The sequence below is a fragment of the Zootoca vivipara genome, chromosome 1 (assembly GCF_963506605.1).
Source record: "Zootoca vivipara chromosome 1, rZooViv1.1, whole genome shotgun sequence".
NCBI lineage: Eukaryota > Metazoa > Chordata > Lepidosauria > Squamata > Lacertidae > Zootoca > Zootoca vivipara.
Window position 1 is genome coordinate 20,798,219 of NC_083276.1, and position 17,606 is coordinate 20,815,824.

The 17,606-nt window shown below is 45.4% G+C and overlaps 1 protein-coding gene across 6 annotated transcripts in view; it reads right to left on the bottom strand.

Moving 5' to 3' along the window:
• The window catches only part of UNC79 (unc-79 homolog, NALCN channel complex subunit), a 155,604-nt gene that overhangs the window by 26,837 nt on the left and 111,161 nt on the right, over positions 1 to 17,606 (bottom strand). For 5 of the 6 annotated variants that reach the window (XM_035106977.2, XM_035106968.2, XM_035106960.2 and 2 more), the window contains 8 exons: positions 12,452 to 12,535; positions 9,803 to 9,905; positions 8,163 to 8,303; positions 5,904 to 5,942; positions 5,316 to 5,428; positions 5,128 to 5,213; positions 2,407 to 2,580; positions 1,664 to 1,732 (listed from right to left, as the gene is read on the bottom strand). In XM_035106977.2, the coding sequence (XP_034962868.2) occupies positions 1,664 to 1,732; positions 2,407 to 2,580; positions 5,128 to 5,213; positions 5,316 to 5,428; positions 5,904 to 5,942; positions 8,163 to 8,303; positions 9,803 to 9,905; positions 12,452 to 12,535 (809 nt within the window). The remainder of the gene's footprint in view (positions 1 to 1,663; positions 1,733 to 2,406; positions 2,581 to 5,127; positions 5,214 to 5,315; positions 5,429 to 5,903; positions 5,943 to 8,162; positions 8,304 to 9,802; positions 9,906 to 12,451; positions 12,536 to 17,606) is intronic. The other variant, XM_035106951.2, reaches the window with a different exon arrangement.

Here is a 17,606-nt window from a genome sequence, read left to right on the forward strand (position 1 = left end):
TCCCTGCTGGATAAATGGCCTTTTGAAGGGACATGGGTCTAAACCATTGAGCCTCTTGCGTTTGCCGATCAGAAGGTCAGCAGTTCGAATCTGCACGATGGGGTGAGCTCCCGTTGCTCAGTCCCAGCTCCTGCCAACCTAGCAGTTCGAAAGCATGTCAGTGCAAGTAGATAAATAGGTACCGCTGCAGCAGGAAGGTAAACAGAATTTCTGTGCACTCTAGTTTCCATCATGGTGTTCCGCTGCGCCAGAAGCGGTTTAGTCATGCTGACCACATGACCCAGAAAGCTGTCTGTGGACAAATGCCAGCTCCCTCAGCCTGAAAGCGAGATGAGAGCCACAACCCCATAGTCACCTTTGACTGGACTTAACCATCCAGGGGTCCTTTACCTTTACGTTAAACGGCCCTTTACTATGAGTGTCCATTTGCCAGGGTTTTGGCCTTGTTTTACATCATAGAACTGGAAGGACTATGAGGGTCATCTAGTCCAAACCCCTGCAATGAAGGAATCTTTTGCCCAACGTGGGGCTTGAACCCACAACCCTATAGTATTAGTTGTTTTTGTCCTTTTCACTGCTTTTAATTATATTATATGTAAATCCCATTGAAACAGTGGTTTACTAGGCAATTAATAAATCAACAACAACAAAGTGTTCCAGGAAAGATCAGAATCCTCTTCCCCTGAGGCATTCTCAAGTTGAGCAAGGAAACTGTTTAGCTCCCATAGGCTCCCTGTGAACCATATTCTGTGAACCGCGCTGAGATTTTATGATGAAGTGCGGTCTATAAATCTAATAAATAATAAATAAATAACCATGTGGATGAGCACAAATGCACATGGATAAAAGCATCTCATTCTCTTTGAGATCAAAGCTCTTGAAACAGTCATAGAAATCAGGCTATTTGTTCATCTAACCAAGTATTTTCTACTCTGGCTGGCAGTGGCTTCCCAGAGTCTCCTGCAGAGAGCTTTTCTTATTACCTGCTACCTGGCTCTTTAAACCGGAAAATCCCAGGGAATGGCTGTGAGACCTTCTGCATGCTCTGCTCTACTTAGAGGTGCCTGGTTGACCTCACGTCTAGAAAACCAGTCCACACAAACGTGATGATCTTTTGCTGTCCAACACACTGGGCAACAGCTTTCACGTGCAGCTAAAAGTCACAAGCCGACTGCTGCAGGCAAAAAGTTGGCCATCGCATTGCCTAAAATGCAACATTTTTCAATGACGTTGGCTCACACAGTCAGCCATGTGCCATTAAGGCATGTGCTTGCCTCCCTTAATTAAACCAGACATGAAAGTCCCAAGAAATGTAGCCTCTGCTATTCAATATTTTTTATTAACAAAATCCTGTACTTGCTCTCATCTCGGTTTGGTTTGGCCAAAACTGCAAAGCTCTAGGTAAATCTACTGGTGCTGATTTTAAAAAAGAAAAGAAAGAAATCCAACTCCTTAAGAAGACATAAACTCCCACCCACATAGTGAATGTAATCCCTCCCACACATTAATGCAACCTAGATTCGGAGAACTCCTATCCTGCTTGACACGGCGGCACAATTGCACTTGGCTATAATACTCTTCCCGCTAAGAGATAAGGAAGAAACCTGAAATGATGAGGAAGAGGGGAGGTTTTATATAAATATATAAAATCTCGAGCACTTACTCTGGCAGCACTGCTGGTGGGTATCTTCAGCAAGCAGATCATTATTCTTAGACTAGAATCTAAAGAACACTGGGGAGAAAATGGGGGAGGACACAGAAGAAAGAGTTAGTGCCTTCCCTTAAAATGTAATGTAGCCCTGCCAGGTATAAAGAATGCTAAAGAAAAGGCACTTGCACAGAAGTGCAGAAGCACACAGTGTGAGACTGTCTGAGAGGCAGTTGTCTGAGTTAAGAGTGGGCTTTTGGGTCAGAGCTACCACTTTGTAGTGCTTCCACTTCTGCATGGACAGCCAGCTCTAGCAGGGGGTGCATGGCAGTGCCTTCTACTTACTAGATCGAGGTTTCCCAAACTTGGGTTTCCAGTTGTTTTGGGACTCCAGTTCCCATCATCCCTGACCACTGTTCCTGCTAGCTAGGGATGATGGGAGTGGTAGTCAAAAAACAGCTGGAAACCCAAGTTTGGGAAACACTGTACTAGATGATGGGTAAGTTGAGCAGAACGTCTAGCTAACACAGATTTGCCAGCGTGCAAATCCTCCTTGACCAAACCCTGTATGAATTAAGAGAGAGAGAGAGAGAAATCTCCACTCAGATTGGATAGGTGATTGCCAGGTCAGACCACTGGCATCTAGCTTCACATTATCTACAATGACTGGCAATAGCTCTCTGAGGTTTTAGATGGGTGATTTTTTCAGCAGCACCTGGGGATGCCAAGGACTGAACCTGGGATTGCAAGCACCGTACCTTAAGTGGCAAAACGCAGGGCAGTTTTGTAAAGAACGTCTGGAACTGGTTGCTGATCGTGGTCCAGAGGTTGCTGGGGGAATCCATCGGCAAAGCTTCCATAAACGTAGCAATGTTCTCCAAGCAGCGTAGCATCCCGCCCCCTGCTGGCAAATTCTTCTTGGTGTTTAAGCCCTAAGAAAATAAGTACATGGGCAATTCAAACCCTGCTCGCAAAAAAAAAAAAAATTAAGACGGCGAGGAGCATTTTTGGAAAGTGCAAACAATAGGGACTGATTTCCTATTCCCTCCAACAAACAAATTACAAACTACTTTGTTTTTGTTTTCATTCCACCAATGGTATCTCAACCTTTCCTAACCTACAGCACTTCAACCTGCATCCGTTCCAACCAGTACACCTGTGCTGGCTATAGCTGGTGGGGGTTGGTATTCAAAACATCTGGAGGGCATCGGGTTGGGAAAGGCTGGTGTATGTTATACATCACAGGAATGAGATTTATCTGTTGATGGACAGCCGTCCTGCCTTGGCCCTGGACACACTGACCAAGTGCTTGGAAGCTGTGGCTGGATGGCTACGTGGGAGCCGGTTGAAGTTAAATCCTTCAAAGACAGAGGTCATCTGGTTGGGTCAGGACGACATGGGGTTGGGGGGCCAACTCCCATCTTTTGCGGGGGCTCAACTAGTGCCAGCGCCTTCTGTCAAAAGTTTGGGTGTAACCTTTGACGCCTCCCTTTCCATGGAGGCGCAGGTTGCAGCCACAGCTAAGGTGGCATTTTCTCATCTCCGCCGAATCAAGCAGTTGGTCCCTTACCTTTCTCGCCCTGATCTGGCCACAGTGATCCATGCAACGGTCACCTCCAGGCTTGATTACTGTAACTTGCTTTACACGGGGCTGCCCTTGAAGCTGACCCAGAAACTCCAGCGGGTGCAGAATGCTGCGGCAAGGCTCCTTGTGGGGTCCCTGCCACCACGGGACCACATTCATCCAGTGCTTTACCAGCTGCACTGGCTCCCGGTGGAGTACAGGATCAGATTTAAGGTTTTGACCTTTAAAGCCCTATGCAGCTTAGGACCCTCGTACCTATGGGACCGCCTCTCCTGGTATGCCCTGCGGAGGACCTTAAGGTCCACAAATAACAATATTTTGGAGATCCTGAGCCATAAGGTGGCTAGATTGGCCTCTACTAGGGCCAGGGCCTTTTAAGTATTGGCCCCGACTTTGTGGAAGGCTCTCTCACAGGAGACCAGGGCCCTGCGGGATTTGACATCTTTCCACAGGGCCTGCAAGATGGAGCTGTTCCGCCTGGCCTTTGGGTTTTGATTTGGGCCATTTTAAAACGAGGCTGCATTTTTAAACAATTTTTAAATCTAAATTGTATTTTAATCTGCATTTTAATCAATTGTTTTTCTTTCTTTTACATTTTATTGTAATTTTATTGATGTCAGCCGCCCTGAGCCTGGCTCTCACTGGGGAGGGCGGGGTATAAATAAAAATTTATTATCATCATCATCATCATCATCATCACAGGAATGAGGAGAAGCAAATATGTAGGTGGTGCCTAACCTACCTCACAGGGTTGTTGTAAAGATGAAAGAGTGAATCATGTAAACCACCTTGAGCTCCTTGGAGAGAAAGGTGGGGTATAAATGTAATGATAAGGAAAGAAATGAAATTGATCTGGAGATACGTGTGTGTGTGTGTGTGTGTGTGTGTGTGTGTGTGATAAGCATGAGTTAAATAACAGTTATAATGAAAGGTCTTTCTAATCCAGCATCCTAGTTTCAACAGCAACCAGCAAGATCCCTCTGGAAATGCCACAACCAGGGAATAAAGACGTCCCTCCCCTGGTTTTTGACCCCCAGCGACAGGTATTTAGTGCCACACTGCAGTTGGACACAGATATTATTTGATGAATAATTGATGCTTTTGAATTATGGTGCTGGAGGAGACTCTTGAAAGTCCCATGGACTGCAAGAAGATCAAACCTATCCATTCTGAAGGAAATCAGCCCTGAGTGCTCACTGGAAGGACAGATCCTGAAGCTGAGGCTCCAATACTTTGGCCACCTCATGAGAAGAGAAGACTCCCTGGAAAAGACCCTGATGTTGGGAAAGATTGAGGGCACTAGGAGAAGGGGACGACAGAGGACGAGATGGTTAGACAGTGTTCTCGAAGCTACGAACATGAGTTTGACCAAACTGCGGGTGGCAGTGCAAGACAGGAGTGCCTGGCGTGCTATGGTCCATGGGGTCACGAAGAGTCGGACACGACTAAATGACTAAACAACAACAACAACATGTAATCATGTCTGCCTGTTTGATCAAGGAAAATCATGTCTGCCTGTTTGTTCAAGGAAAATCCATTTGTGCCAAGACTTTGGGTTTCTTTGGGTTTCTTTCCTCCCATTTCCAGCCTCTGTGTACCCCCATCCCACAAATCTGCTGCTGAGGTTCCCAAACCAAAGTTGGACTAGATGGCAATTGGCCTGATCCAGCAGGACTCTTCTTTAGTTCTTAGTGCTGTGAGGGAAGACACACATTGAAAAATAAACGTGGTGTTTGCCTGACACAAAATGGAAGTGTTTGAGCAGTTTCAGTTCTGCCCCAGTAAAAGCTAAACTCGAGAGTAGAAAAGTTTAGGGTGTGAGATGAGAAGATGTAAAATACATCCAGTGGAAAGAAAACAGTGATTGTGAAAGTTACAGAGATGGTAGACTAACCTCCAGGAGCTGGCTTAAAGCAGCTATGGAACTCAGTTCACTGAAATCCATGAGAGATGTAGCCAAGGTCCGTAGAAAACTTCCATCTGTAAATGACAACATTTGAGGTTGTTGTTGTTTTCCAAAGAAGTTTCAGCATGGTGGTTGGGGAGAGGAAGGGAAACAAATCTCAGACATTTGCACATTACCTTTGATGTTGCTCTGGAACAGCTGGGGAAGTATGCCATTGGGAGCAAGTTGGTGGAAAATACAGCGGAGAAATTGCTTGGCCACGCCTGCAGCATTCCCTGGGATCATCATGCTGAGGAAGGGAATAAAGAGGGAGGGAGATGCCATGATTCTTCAAGCATATCTCACAATGGAAAAACCAAACATCACCCGCTTTGATCTGTTCAGTAGGAATTTCATTTCAAATACATTGTTGTGGCGAGAAAAGAGTAAGTGTTAATGGGGGGGGGGGGCTGAATGAACATTTATTCACTGCATGTGTTTCAAATGTCTTCACTCAAATTAGTGCTCCCCCCTCCCCCGCTTGCATATCTTCCTGTTACATGTAAGGCTGTTGTCACACAGCAGTTCATGTGGCTGCCAATGGATGGTGCTGCAAACTACAGCATGATGACAAGCAAGGAAGAGGAAACCAAATATGTTAGCTGTGGGTTTTTTGTTCTGTTTTTTTTTTCTTAATTCAAAATTACCTCCACCAAACAGGGGATATTTATACACTTGTTTGTGGTCTGTATTGGGGGGGGGGGCTTATTTTGATTGTACTGTACCTTTCTGCTTGATTAGAAAAATTGGTGCTTGAAGCCAACCTGGCGGAGAAGGAGGCAAACAAAAACAATTTATTCATATTAAAGTAAAATAGTTGAAATGGCTGGTACAATCAAATCAAATCAAATCCCAGTTAAAATGACTTCACAATCATGAAGACTATCTTTGGTCAATACCTCGCTGGCAAATCTGACATACTTTTGCTAAACCATTATAGTAGAATCATAGAACTGTAGAGTTGGAAGGGACCGCAAGGATAATCTAGTCCAACCCCCTGCAATGCAGGGGGTGCTCGAACCCATGACCCTGAGATTAAAAGTGTCGTGCTCTCCCAACTGAGCTATGCAGAACAGCTTGGCCCCACTGTTGCAAAACTGTCAGAACTTCTATTCACCTTCCCTTCTCGTGACAAAGAGGAAGTGATGAAAGCATGTGCACTTAGCATGCAAATGGGCCCAGGTCCAATATCTCTTCCAACTTCACAGGCAAGTGAAAGTATAAATTATGGAGAAAGTGAACGGTGAGGATATGACATGGGGGCAGGACATTTTCAGCTGGGAGCCCACTGCCCTCTGCAAGAAGCAGTTTTCCCCAGATAGCTCTCACTGTGAGGCTGAGCATCAAAACTACATCAGTTCCCAGGCAGAATCCCCCAGCAGCAATCTCTAAGCAATTTTCAGGTTCCTCCATGCCATTTATCACGAGAGTGAGAAGTGTGGCCCCCCAGGGACAGGGAACCTGTGGGGCTCCAAAGGTTGCTGGACTACGTCAACCCTGACTATTGGCCATGCTGCCTGGGGATTTTGGAGTCCAACATCTAGAAGACATGAACCTCTCCATCTTGGATATCAGCAACAATCTTTAACTACCTTTCAAATTCCTCCATGCCACTTCTTATATGGCATGGTGTCCAGATGTTGTCGGACTCCATCTCCCACCAGCCCCAGTCAGTGTGGATGACAGTCAGGGGTTATGGGAGTTGTAGTCCAGCAACACGAGTTCCCCATCCCTGATATAAGCATTCCTATACATTCAGGACTACCAAGTGACAGCAATGATAAGTCAACTACCTCATGGTTGCAAACCATTTCTCCACAGAAGGGAGGGAAGCAAGAGGCATAGCTCAGTGACAGAGCATCTGCTTTGCATGCAGAAGTTCCCAGATTCAATCCCTGACATCTCTGGATAGGGCTGAGGGAGAGTCCTGCCTGAAACCCTGGAGAGCTTCTATTTAAAAAGCTAATGCTATTCTAGGCTGCATCAACAGATGTATCATGTCTAGATCAAGGGAAGTAAAATAGTACCGCTCTATTCTGCCTTGGTCAGACCACTCCTGGAATACTGTGTCTAATTCTGGGCACCACAATTTAAGAAGGATGTGGACAAGCTGGAAAGTATGCAGAGGAGGGTGACCAAGATGATCAAGGATCTAGAAACCAAGCCTTATGAGGAATGGTTGAAGGAGCTGGGGATGTTTAGCCGGGAGAAGGGGAAATGGAGAGGAGAGATGATAAAAGGTAAAGGTAAAGGGACCCCTGACCATTAGGTCCAGTCGTGACCGACTCTGGGGTTGAGGCGCTCATCTCGCGTTATTGGCCGAGGGAGCCAGCGTACAGCTTCCAGGTCATGTGGCCAGCATGACAAAGCCGCTTCTGGCGAACCAGAGAAGCACATGGAAACGCCGTTTACCTTCCCGCTGTAGTGGTACCTATTTATCTACTTGCACTTTGACGTGCTTTCGAACTGCTAGGTTGGCAGGAGCTGGGACTGAGCAATGGGAGCTCACCCCGTCGCAGGGATTCGAACCGCCAACCTTCTGATCGGCAAGCCCTAGGCTCTGTGGTTTAACCCACAGCACCACCTTTAAATATCTCAAGGGCTGTCACACAGAAGATGGAGCAAGCTTGTTTTCTCCTGCTCTGGAGCGTAGGACTCCAAACCAATGGCTCCAAGTTACAAGAAAGAAGATTCTGACTAAACATCAGGAATAACTTTTTAAGAGCTGTTCGACAGTGGAATGGTCTCCCTCGGGAGGTTGTGGACTCTGCTTCCTTGGAGGTTTTTAAGCAGAGGCTGGATGGCCATCTGTCATGGATTTCTTTTGCTGAGATTCCTACATTGCAGGGGGTTGGACTAGATGACCCTCGGGATCCCTTCCACCTCTACCTTTCTATGATTCTGTGTCATTGACGGTGATACTAAGCAAGGTGGACCATTAGTCTGAGTCAGTATAAAGCAGCAAGGCAAGGCAAGTTTCTTACCTTCCTACAGACTGCATGATATCCAGCAACAAAGGAGCAGCCAGATCTGGGCTGAGGTGAATAAACGTGGAGAGAACCACAATGGCCAGACCTAATGTTTCTTCATCATACTCTTCCAAGATGGCTCCACAATCATGGCACCTGTAAGAAAATTATGAAGAAGAGGTCTGGGCATTAAAAGAGGACATTACATTCCTACAGTGATTAAAGCCATGACTGACGGATCAGTGGGTTGGCTTGCAGGAAAGGAAGGAAGACATTTATTCAGCATTAAGTGCTTTGGGCACTGACTGGCAGGCTGCTCCTGCAGGCTGTGTGTGTGTGTGTGTGTGTGTGTGTGTGTGTGTGAGAGAGAGAGAGAGAGAGAGAGAGAGAGAGAGAGAGAGAGAGAGAGAGAGATATCTTAAGGGACATGTCAGATGCAGGAGAGATGAGGCAGAATATCGCAGGGCACAGAAAGAGACAAACAGCATTGGGAAACCAGTACATCTCGGCCCAATGGGCATGCTTGGGTAATTTGATCAACCACTCACTAATGTCTCCAACAGATTGTGATATTTGAACTTAATGGGATTGTACAGGCAATTTTCCTCTTCCCTCTCAGCGGCAGCAGGAGAAAATGCCAGCAAGGTCATGAAAGTCAATCTCATTTAGCCCAGTTTACTACCTGCTGCCAAAGCTTTCTGAAAGCAGCCAGACCAACCGGCTGAAACAAAATTAACCTCACGAGATATTTGGTCATTTACAAAAATAAAATGAAAATCTTAATTCTACTTCCTTTTATTCCCATTGCAATGCTAGTCAGGTTTTTGCAGCCACTGGTACTTGATAATGCATTCAGAGGAGTAATGCGGAATGGTCAGAGCGCAAGGTGAGATACCATTCCCAACACATTTTTGCCTGAGTAATTTGCCTCTGGGCACCTGCAGGGGTGGCCACATGTCCTGTTTTACACAAGACAGTCCTCTATTTGAAGGTGTACTTTGTTACGAGGGTTGTTCAATCCCAATCCAGTTTAAAGATAAAGAAGGAGGATACTTTCTTTACTTGAAAAGTTTAAGGAAGTCTTCTAAAGATACTTCCAGTTGTGTTTGAGTTACAAAGTGCTCTGCTGCTGCTGCTGCTGCTGCTGTTTATAAATCTATTCTAAATTATAAATCTAATCTACGTCTATTGTTGGTCTTAAATGACAAACCACTCAATGCACAAGTGGCTACCTGTTAACCTCTGGGCTAAGTTCAAAGCTGCTTTCAGTGTATAAAGCCCGATACAGGGTGGGACCAGGATACCTGAAAGATCATCTCTCCCCTTATATAACCAGTCAGACCACTGCACTCCGCAGCTGAAGGCCTCCTGCAGATATCAGGAGGTCTGTTTCGCCCAATGTAGGAATCAGGCCCTTAGTGTCACAAAACTACTCTCTGGAATTGCTTCCCCTTGAGTATTAGACAGGTGTCGTCTCTGTTGCCTCTTCACTGCTTACTGAAGACTTTCTTGTTTTAACAAGCCTTTTTAATTGAGAAGTTTCCCAGTCTGAACCTGCACTGGAATAGCTTTGCAGATGTTTTGACTGTTTCATCATTTGTGTGTTTGCCATCATTTGTGTGTGCAATTAGAATGAAGAAATGAAAGGTGCTTACTTGTCAGTCATCATGGTCGGCTGGTCATCAATAAAATCTTCGGGTGCTGGTACAAACATACTGACTATACTGGGTGCTGACAGCAAGCTAGATTTTGTGGCACCTAGAGAGAGAAGGGGGAGAGAAAGAGGGGAAGGAAGGAAGGAAGGAAGGAAGGAAGGAAGGAAGGAAGGAAGGAAGGAAGGAAGGAAGGAAGGAAGGAAGGAAGGGTCCTTGAATATTAATGGGATTAAAAAGCAAAAGTAACTGTTTTGTACGTGAAAGTAGATTTCTCTTTTGACCAATACTTTCTGCTGATGTAAATTTCATCAAAAGTGATGGGATGTTTCTAAAGTAATCAAAAATCTGAAGGATTGTCCCCAATGAAGAGCCGTGCTAGAAGCACAAATAGCAGTGTGTTTGGAGAACTCCTTCAATCATATTTGGTCTCTTGCTCTTCTATGATATTCTCTATCAAAGTCAAAGACACCAAAAGAAGAAACCAAGAGGATGTCCCAGTTTTGCATTCACAATCCTGTTCCGGTCCCTTCTTTAGCACTGCAGAACAGAGCTGGCCAGCCAGAGATTCTTTCAATCAATGGGTTGTTGTTTTTATGTGATGTTAGATGAAATACGTCTCACCTTTAAGAAAGGTTGGGGACTGAAAGTGTCCATTCATCAAGACCTGGCAAACAGTTTCAGTTAGACAGAGGAGGTGAAATGGAATCTTAGCATTGCATGGCTAGCATCTGTCAGAGGCAAAACAGGCCGATATGAGAGTAAACTCATCATCTATAAATGTTGGGTGATTTGGGGCTTAGAAAGAGTACGATTGAAAGAGGGTCACTACAGCGCCTTTTTCACAAAGACACATGGGGAAGCCATGTAAACCTGGGAAGGGGGGAGTCAGAGGTTAAGGAGAGTGGGTCACAGAGCTAAGACTATCTGGAAAGCACAGACAGGTAGTGAACTACTGGGCAATTAATAATGTTTTGGGGGGGTTAACATGTCCAAAGAAGCCTGGCAATCCATGGTAGTTATACAGATGTGATTTCTGCAGCTGCCATTACATAACCTCTTTCCTATGGTAAATAAGTTACTGCAACATCAAATGGAATCAGACTTAGATCCTGGTACAAATATTTCTTCTCTGCAAGTACTTCCTCCATCAAGTCCAAGAATGGATATCTTCAATGGTCCTTTTGAGCTTTAACTTGATGGACTCTTGGTTTTCAGAGCCCTTCAACAATGATAACACAGAATGAAAGCTGTACTGATTACATGTGCCTGGTCTAACTCCTTCTTTGTGACTTAACTCTAGGGATCGGATGGCTTCCCTAGCACAAAATTCTGAGGCAGGTGGAGGCTGGTGTGTGCAGGTAGAAGCCAGCAGATAACACGAAGCTGCAGGTCTGTATATCAGCAGGGGGCGAGGGGAGGTCACCTACTTTAACCAGAACATCATAATAAGAATGCATAATTTCCCTATCCCCTATTGTATTGTGCTGTAAGGATAGCTCAGAATTCATTACAGGGGTTAGATTAGCAAGACGCCTGAGAGACAAAGCAATTTCAGAGTCAGCTTGCTGTTCTTTTGCAAAGAAACAGTTGCCAAACTTTGCTAGAGATTATAAATGAGAGAAAAAAACCCGATTGCTATGAAAGAAGAACATTGTGAGAGCTCCAAGTTGCCCACTTCAAATCTGGGCTGAGGAGATATCTAGTCTTGTAATCCAAAGCTCTGTGCGAAATGAATCATAGAATCATAGAATCATAGAGTTGGAAGAGACCACAAGGGCCATCCAGTCCAACCCCCTGCCAAGCAGGAAACACCATCAAAGCATTCCTGACAGATGGCTGTCAAGCCTCTGCTTAAAGACCTCCAAAGAAGGAGACTCCACCACACTCCTTGGCAGCAAATTCCACTGCCGAACAGCTCTTACTGTCAGGAAGTTCTTCCTAATGTTTAGGTGGAATTTTCTTTCTTGTAGTTTGAATCCGTTGCTCCGTGTCCGCTTCTCTGGAGCAGCAGAAAACAACCTTTCTCCCTCCTCTATATGACATCCTTTTATATATTTGAACATGGTTATCATATCACCCCTTAACCTTCTCTTCTCCAGGCTAAACATACCCAGCTCCCTAAGCCGTTCCTCATAAGGCATCGTTTCCAGGCCTTTGACCATTTTGGTTGCCCTCTTCTGGACACGTTCCAGCTTATCAGTATCCTTCTTGAACTGTGGTGCCCAGAACTGGACACAATACTCCAGGTGAGGTCTGACCAGAGCAGAATACAGTGGTACTATTACTTCCCTTGATCTAGATGCTATACTCCTATTGATGCAGCCCAGAATTGCATTGGCTTTTTTAGCTGCTGCATCCCACTGTTGACTCATGTCAAGTTTGTGGTCTACCAAGACTCCTAGATCCTTTTCACATGTACTGCTCTCAAGCCAGGTGTCTCCCATCCTGTATTTGTGCCTTTCATTTTTTTTGCCCCAGTGTAGTACTTTACATTTCTCCTTGTTAAAATTCATCTTGTTTGCTTTGGCCCAATGGTCAGTGACGTCAGCTCGGGGTCTGCCAGAACCACCATCACATTCAGCTCTAACTAAGCTCCTTGGTTGTGAAGCTGCGGAGGTGAAACCAAGGCTGAATGGACACTGAACTAACCTCTTATTCTTAGTGGTGGTCCCTCCAGGTCAGGGTTTAGGCAAACTGAGACATTGCACGGCCTCTTCCCATGCTGTATCTGTTCTGTGGACAAACAGAGAACTTCAGTCCCCTCTAGTCTCTGCTGAGAGTCTGCCACCAGCACCACAAAGACACCACACACGAGCACAACAGCTAGCGACAAACAGCTAATGCAAGGCAACTAGAAAAAAGACAACTCTGTAAGAAAGAGAAGGCAGCAGACCAGGTCAGACCATTTGTCCATTTAGCCCAGTGTTGTGAACTCTGACTGGCAGTCTTCCCCAGCCCTGCCTTGAGAATGAACCTGAGATTGCATTCGCTGTATCTCAGACAGAAGTCTTCCACATCCTTTAAGTGGAGATACCAGGAATTGAGCCTGGAACCTTATGCATGTGAAGTATATCTCTCCCACTGAGCGGTATCACCTCCCTAGATGCTGAGACCACTTCATAAACTAAATATATATTTAAAAGAAGGCAGAGAATGCACTGAAATCGCAACAGCTTGGGTCAACACAAAGAGCTACCAAACTCTAGAAGAGCTGAAGTGGTCAGAGGATTTAGATTATATATGAACTTGGGAACTATATACAGAAAGAAATGGAATATGTTAAGAGCTGTAGTAGAAGGCAATGTCAAGGACACAGCAAAATAAGATCAAAGATGCTCACCACAATGCCACAGGATGCTTTAGATTTACATGGCGAATTTGCATTGCAGAAAAAGAATTTGAGGGTGAACAATTTGAAATGAAGTGTGAGAAAGGCAAACCCAAAAGTCACCTCCACAAAATGGAAGCTCTCCCCCCGCCCCCGCCCCATTAAAGTCATTTGTGGGGCGGAAAGAAAATAGAAAAGAATGGCAAACTGTGGCAAACTGCACCATTTCTGAAACAAGTTTAGAAATTATCTACGTTAAAATCAGAGGTAAAGCAGAGCAGAAGACATGTGGTAGCCAAGAAGTAAAGAAAACTAGCATTCTTCTTTTCTAGGTGAAATGAGCAGGGTTGTCACTAGCAGATTTGAGAGTCTGGCAGGATCAAACCCATCAGAGAATTGGAGGGAGGGGATGTTCCACATTTTCCAGGTCCATCTGGGTTTGGAATACTGCAATTTCACCACTGCCAATCTTGTGAGGCTGAGTTGGGCTCCTGAAGCCTGCATGGCACAGCTTGGCCCATGCCTCTGTCCCCATGCACTCATAAAGTCATAGAGTTGGAAGAGACCACAAGGGCCATCCAGTCCAACCCCCTGCCAAGCAGGAAACACCATCAAAGCATTCTTGACATGTGGCTGCCAATCCTCTGCTTAAAGACCTCCAAAGAAGGAGACTCCACCACACTCCTTGGCAGCAAATCCCACTGCCGAACAGCTCTTACTGTCAGGAAGTTCTTTCTAATGTTTAGGTGGAATCTTCTTTCTTGTAGTTTGAATCCATTGCTCTGTGTCTGCTTCTCTGGAGCAGCAGAAAACAACCTTTCTCCCTCCTCTATATGACATCCTTTTATATATTTGAACATGGCTATCATATCACCCCTTAACCTTCTCTTCTCCAGGCTAAACATACCCAGCTCCCTAAGCCGTTCCTCATAAGGCATCGTTTCCAGGCCTTTGACCATTTTGGTTGCCCTCTTCTGGACACGTTCCAGCTTATCAGTATCCTTCTTGAACTGTGGTGCCCAGAACTGGACACAGTACTCCAGGTGAGGTCTGACCAGAGCAGAATACAGTGGTACTATTACTTCCCTTGATCTAGATGCTATACTCCTATTGATGCAGCCCAGAATTGCATTGGCTTTTTTAGCTGCTGCATCACACTGCTGACTCATGTCAAGTTTGTGGTCTACCAAGACTCCTAGATCCTTTTCACATGTACTGCTCTCAAGCCAGGTGTCTCCCATCCTGTATTTGTGCCTTTCATTATTATTTTTTGCCCAAGTGTAGTACTTTACATTTCTCCCTGTTAAAATTCATCTTGTTTGCTTTGGCCCAGTTGTCCAATCTGTTAAGGTCATTTTTAAGTGCGATCCTGTCCTCTGGGGTATTAGCCACCCCTCCCATCATCCAAGTCATTGATGAAGATGTTGAATAAGACTGGGCTCAAGACAGAACCCTGTGGCACCCCACTAGTCACTACTGTCCAGGATGAGGATGAGCCATTGATGAGCACCCTTTGGGTTCGGTCAGTCAGCCAGTTACAAATCCACTGAATGGTAGCTTTGTCTAGCCCGCATTTTACCAGCTTCTTTACAAGAATATCCTGTGCAGCTCCTCAAGTGCAGCTCCCATATTGCCAGAAATGCTAACTCTTCAGGGACGGTGGGAAGGGTGGGGGAAGAGTGGGCAGTGAGGGCAGTGACATCATAGGCACACTACAGGCTCTAACAGCAGAAATGGGACTGTATGATATAGCAAACAAGACAGCAGAAAAATTAATCTGGTAAATCTGGGACTGTTCATGAACAGGAATCTTTAGTCCAATCCCAGGGTGAGTTATCTGAAACAATGCTGATCTCAGGACCACAGGTGTCCAAGAAGGAACAGAAAACTAAACCGATTCTGAATTAAACAGCCATTTCTGATCCATGTGCATCAACTAATCTTGTGACAGAAACATGTCCCTTGCTTTCTATCTTGGGAATTCTCCTAGCATTTCCCGCTTCATTGCAGAAGTTCCCCAAATGCATAATTTTGGAAGATAACTGCAGTGAAGCATCTGGTCTCTGTAATTTGCCAGGATCTATCATTCTGTAAAATCATCAGCCAACTGGGACATCCTGGAGGATTCTACAGAATTATGGAGGGGTGGGAAAGAGAGCCAAAGGCTTAATAAATGTTTAGTGTGGTTAGCAAAGATACGTTAACAGACAGACACTGAAAACCGTCTTCGTTTTGTTTTTAAACGACGATAAGGGAAGTATGAGGACAGAAGTCTTGATTATAAAAACGGCCACAATTTGTATGAACTAGCGGCCCAGCCTGACCCAATATGGGGTGAGGAACTTGCTGCTCTTCAGATGCTGTTGGACTCCAACTCCCATCAGCCCCAGCTAGCATGGTCAGTGACCGAGGATGATGGGAGTTGTAGTCCAGCAATGGCTGGCGGGTCACAGGTTCCCCTACCCCTCCTGTAGGGAACCATGTTCTACTTTAATGACTCGTTGGTTGTAAGTAGCATAGCTGCCTCCTGTGTGGGAATAAATTGAGCTACTATGAAACCAATGGGGAAGCTCAACCAAGTGAGGAAGAAGAGGTGAATGTCTCTTGCCCCAAGGAAATAGCTTTTGCTAGTGCACACAAGTAAAATCCTTGAGGAATACTTCTCTGAGTACTTGGCTTTTCATTTCCAAGGACCAAACTAGGCATGGGGGTAAGAGCTCCATGAAAAAGATCCTGCACATTTCTAAAGGCAAACAAACAACCCAGCAAAATGGGAGAGGGACAAAGTGGTGTTGTTTTCCTGGACAAGGAAATAGTAGCTCTGGGGGATGATTTTCATCAAGAAAGTTATGCAGCGGGGAAAGGGTTAACTCGCCTCCCCCAGCATTGTGGGCTGATCCAAATCTTTCTCTCTTTCACATCCACACAGAAGACACACCCACACCATGTACTTAGCACACATTTATCCTGCTTTAACATCCCCAAACTGCGGCCCTTCACATGTTTTGGCCTACAACTCCCATGATCCCTAGCTAACAGGACCAGTGGTCAGGGAAGATGGGAATTGTAGTCCAAAACATCTGGAGGGCCGAAGTTTGGGGATGCCTGGTCCAGAGATTCCTGAGAACTGCAGCTTGTTAAGGATGCCGGGAATGTTAGGTCTTTAACATCAGCATTCTTAACAAACAACGGTTCCCAGGATTCTCTGCGAGTGTTAAAGTGGTATAAGAGTGACCACACACACACACACACACACACATGGTCCTATTTGTTCTAATTAGCAGGATCTCATACACCATGCCTAGTTTCACCAGTGGTCATCAAGAGAGAGGTCTGAAATCAGGACGGGCCCAAGGAATTTGGCAGTTGATAGTAGGTAAGGTAAAGGACCCCTGGACGGTTAAGTCCAGTCAAAGGAGACTATGGGGTTGTGGCGCTCATCTCACTTTCAGGCCAAGGGAGCCGGCGTTTGTCCACAGACAGCTTTCTGGGTCATGTGGCCAGCATGACTAAACCGCTTCTGGTACAACAGAACACTGTGATGGAAACCAGAGCGCACAGAAATGCCATTTACCTTCCCGCCGCAGTGGTGCCTATTTATCTACTTGCACTGGTGTGCTTTCAAGCTGCTAGGTTGGCAGAAACTGGGACAGACCAATGGTAGCTCACACCGTCTTACGGATTCAAACTGCCAACCTTCTGATCAGCAAGTCCAAGAGGCTCAGTGGTTTAAAGAATAGGATCACATCTCCTTGCCACTCCACGTATAGAAACTGACTGAACTGTCAGATTAATCTTAATTCAACACTGGTGTCAAGATAGCATTCTTGACCACACCTGCAACAGCAGGCCAGGTTAGGGGGACAAGGACAGGCCATTTAAAAGCAGAGAGGAATAGCTAGGAAGCTGAGGTGGAAGACTTGCAGGCTACTGTGCCTCATCATCTATGGTTGCCTCATTCTGCCTAAAGCGAGGGCTGCCCCTGCCGAATATAGAAGCAGAGATATATGAAAGCAAAAGCAGGTTCTTCAGTGTCCATCGATCCAGCCATGCACATCCTCAGTTTAGATCAAACTGGTGTTAGATCTGTGGTGTTGGAGATTTCACAGAAGAAAAACAGTGGCTTCCCTATCAACAAGATCATAGTCTTTCCGTTGACTTGGTTTTAAGCCAGGCTTCTTTCCATAGAATCATAGAATTGTAGCGTTTCAAGAGAATCACCTGGCTTTTCATTTCCAAGGACCAAACTAGGCATGGGGGTAAGAGCTCCATGAAAAAGATCCTGCACATTTCTAAAGGCAAACAAACAACCCAGGGGAAGAAATGGAGGCAGTGAGAGATTTTACCTTCTTGGGCTCCTTGATCACTGCAGATGGTGACAGCAGTCACAAAATTAAAAGACGCCTGCTTCTTGGGAGAAAAGCAATGACAAACCTAGATAGCATCTTAAAAAGCAGAGACATCACCTTGCCGACA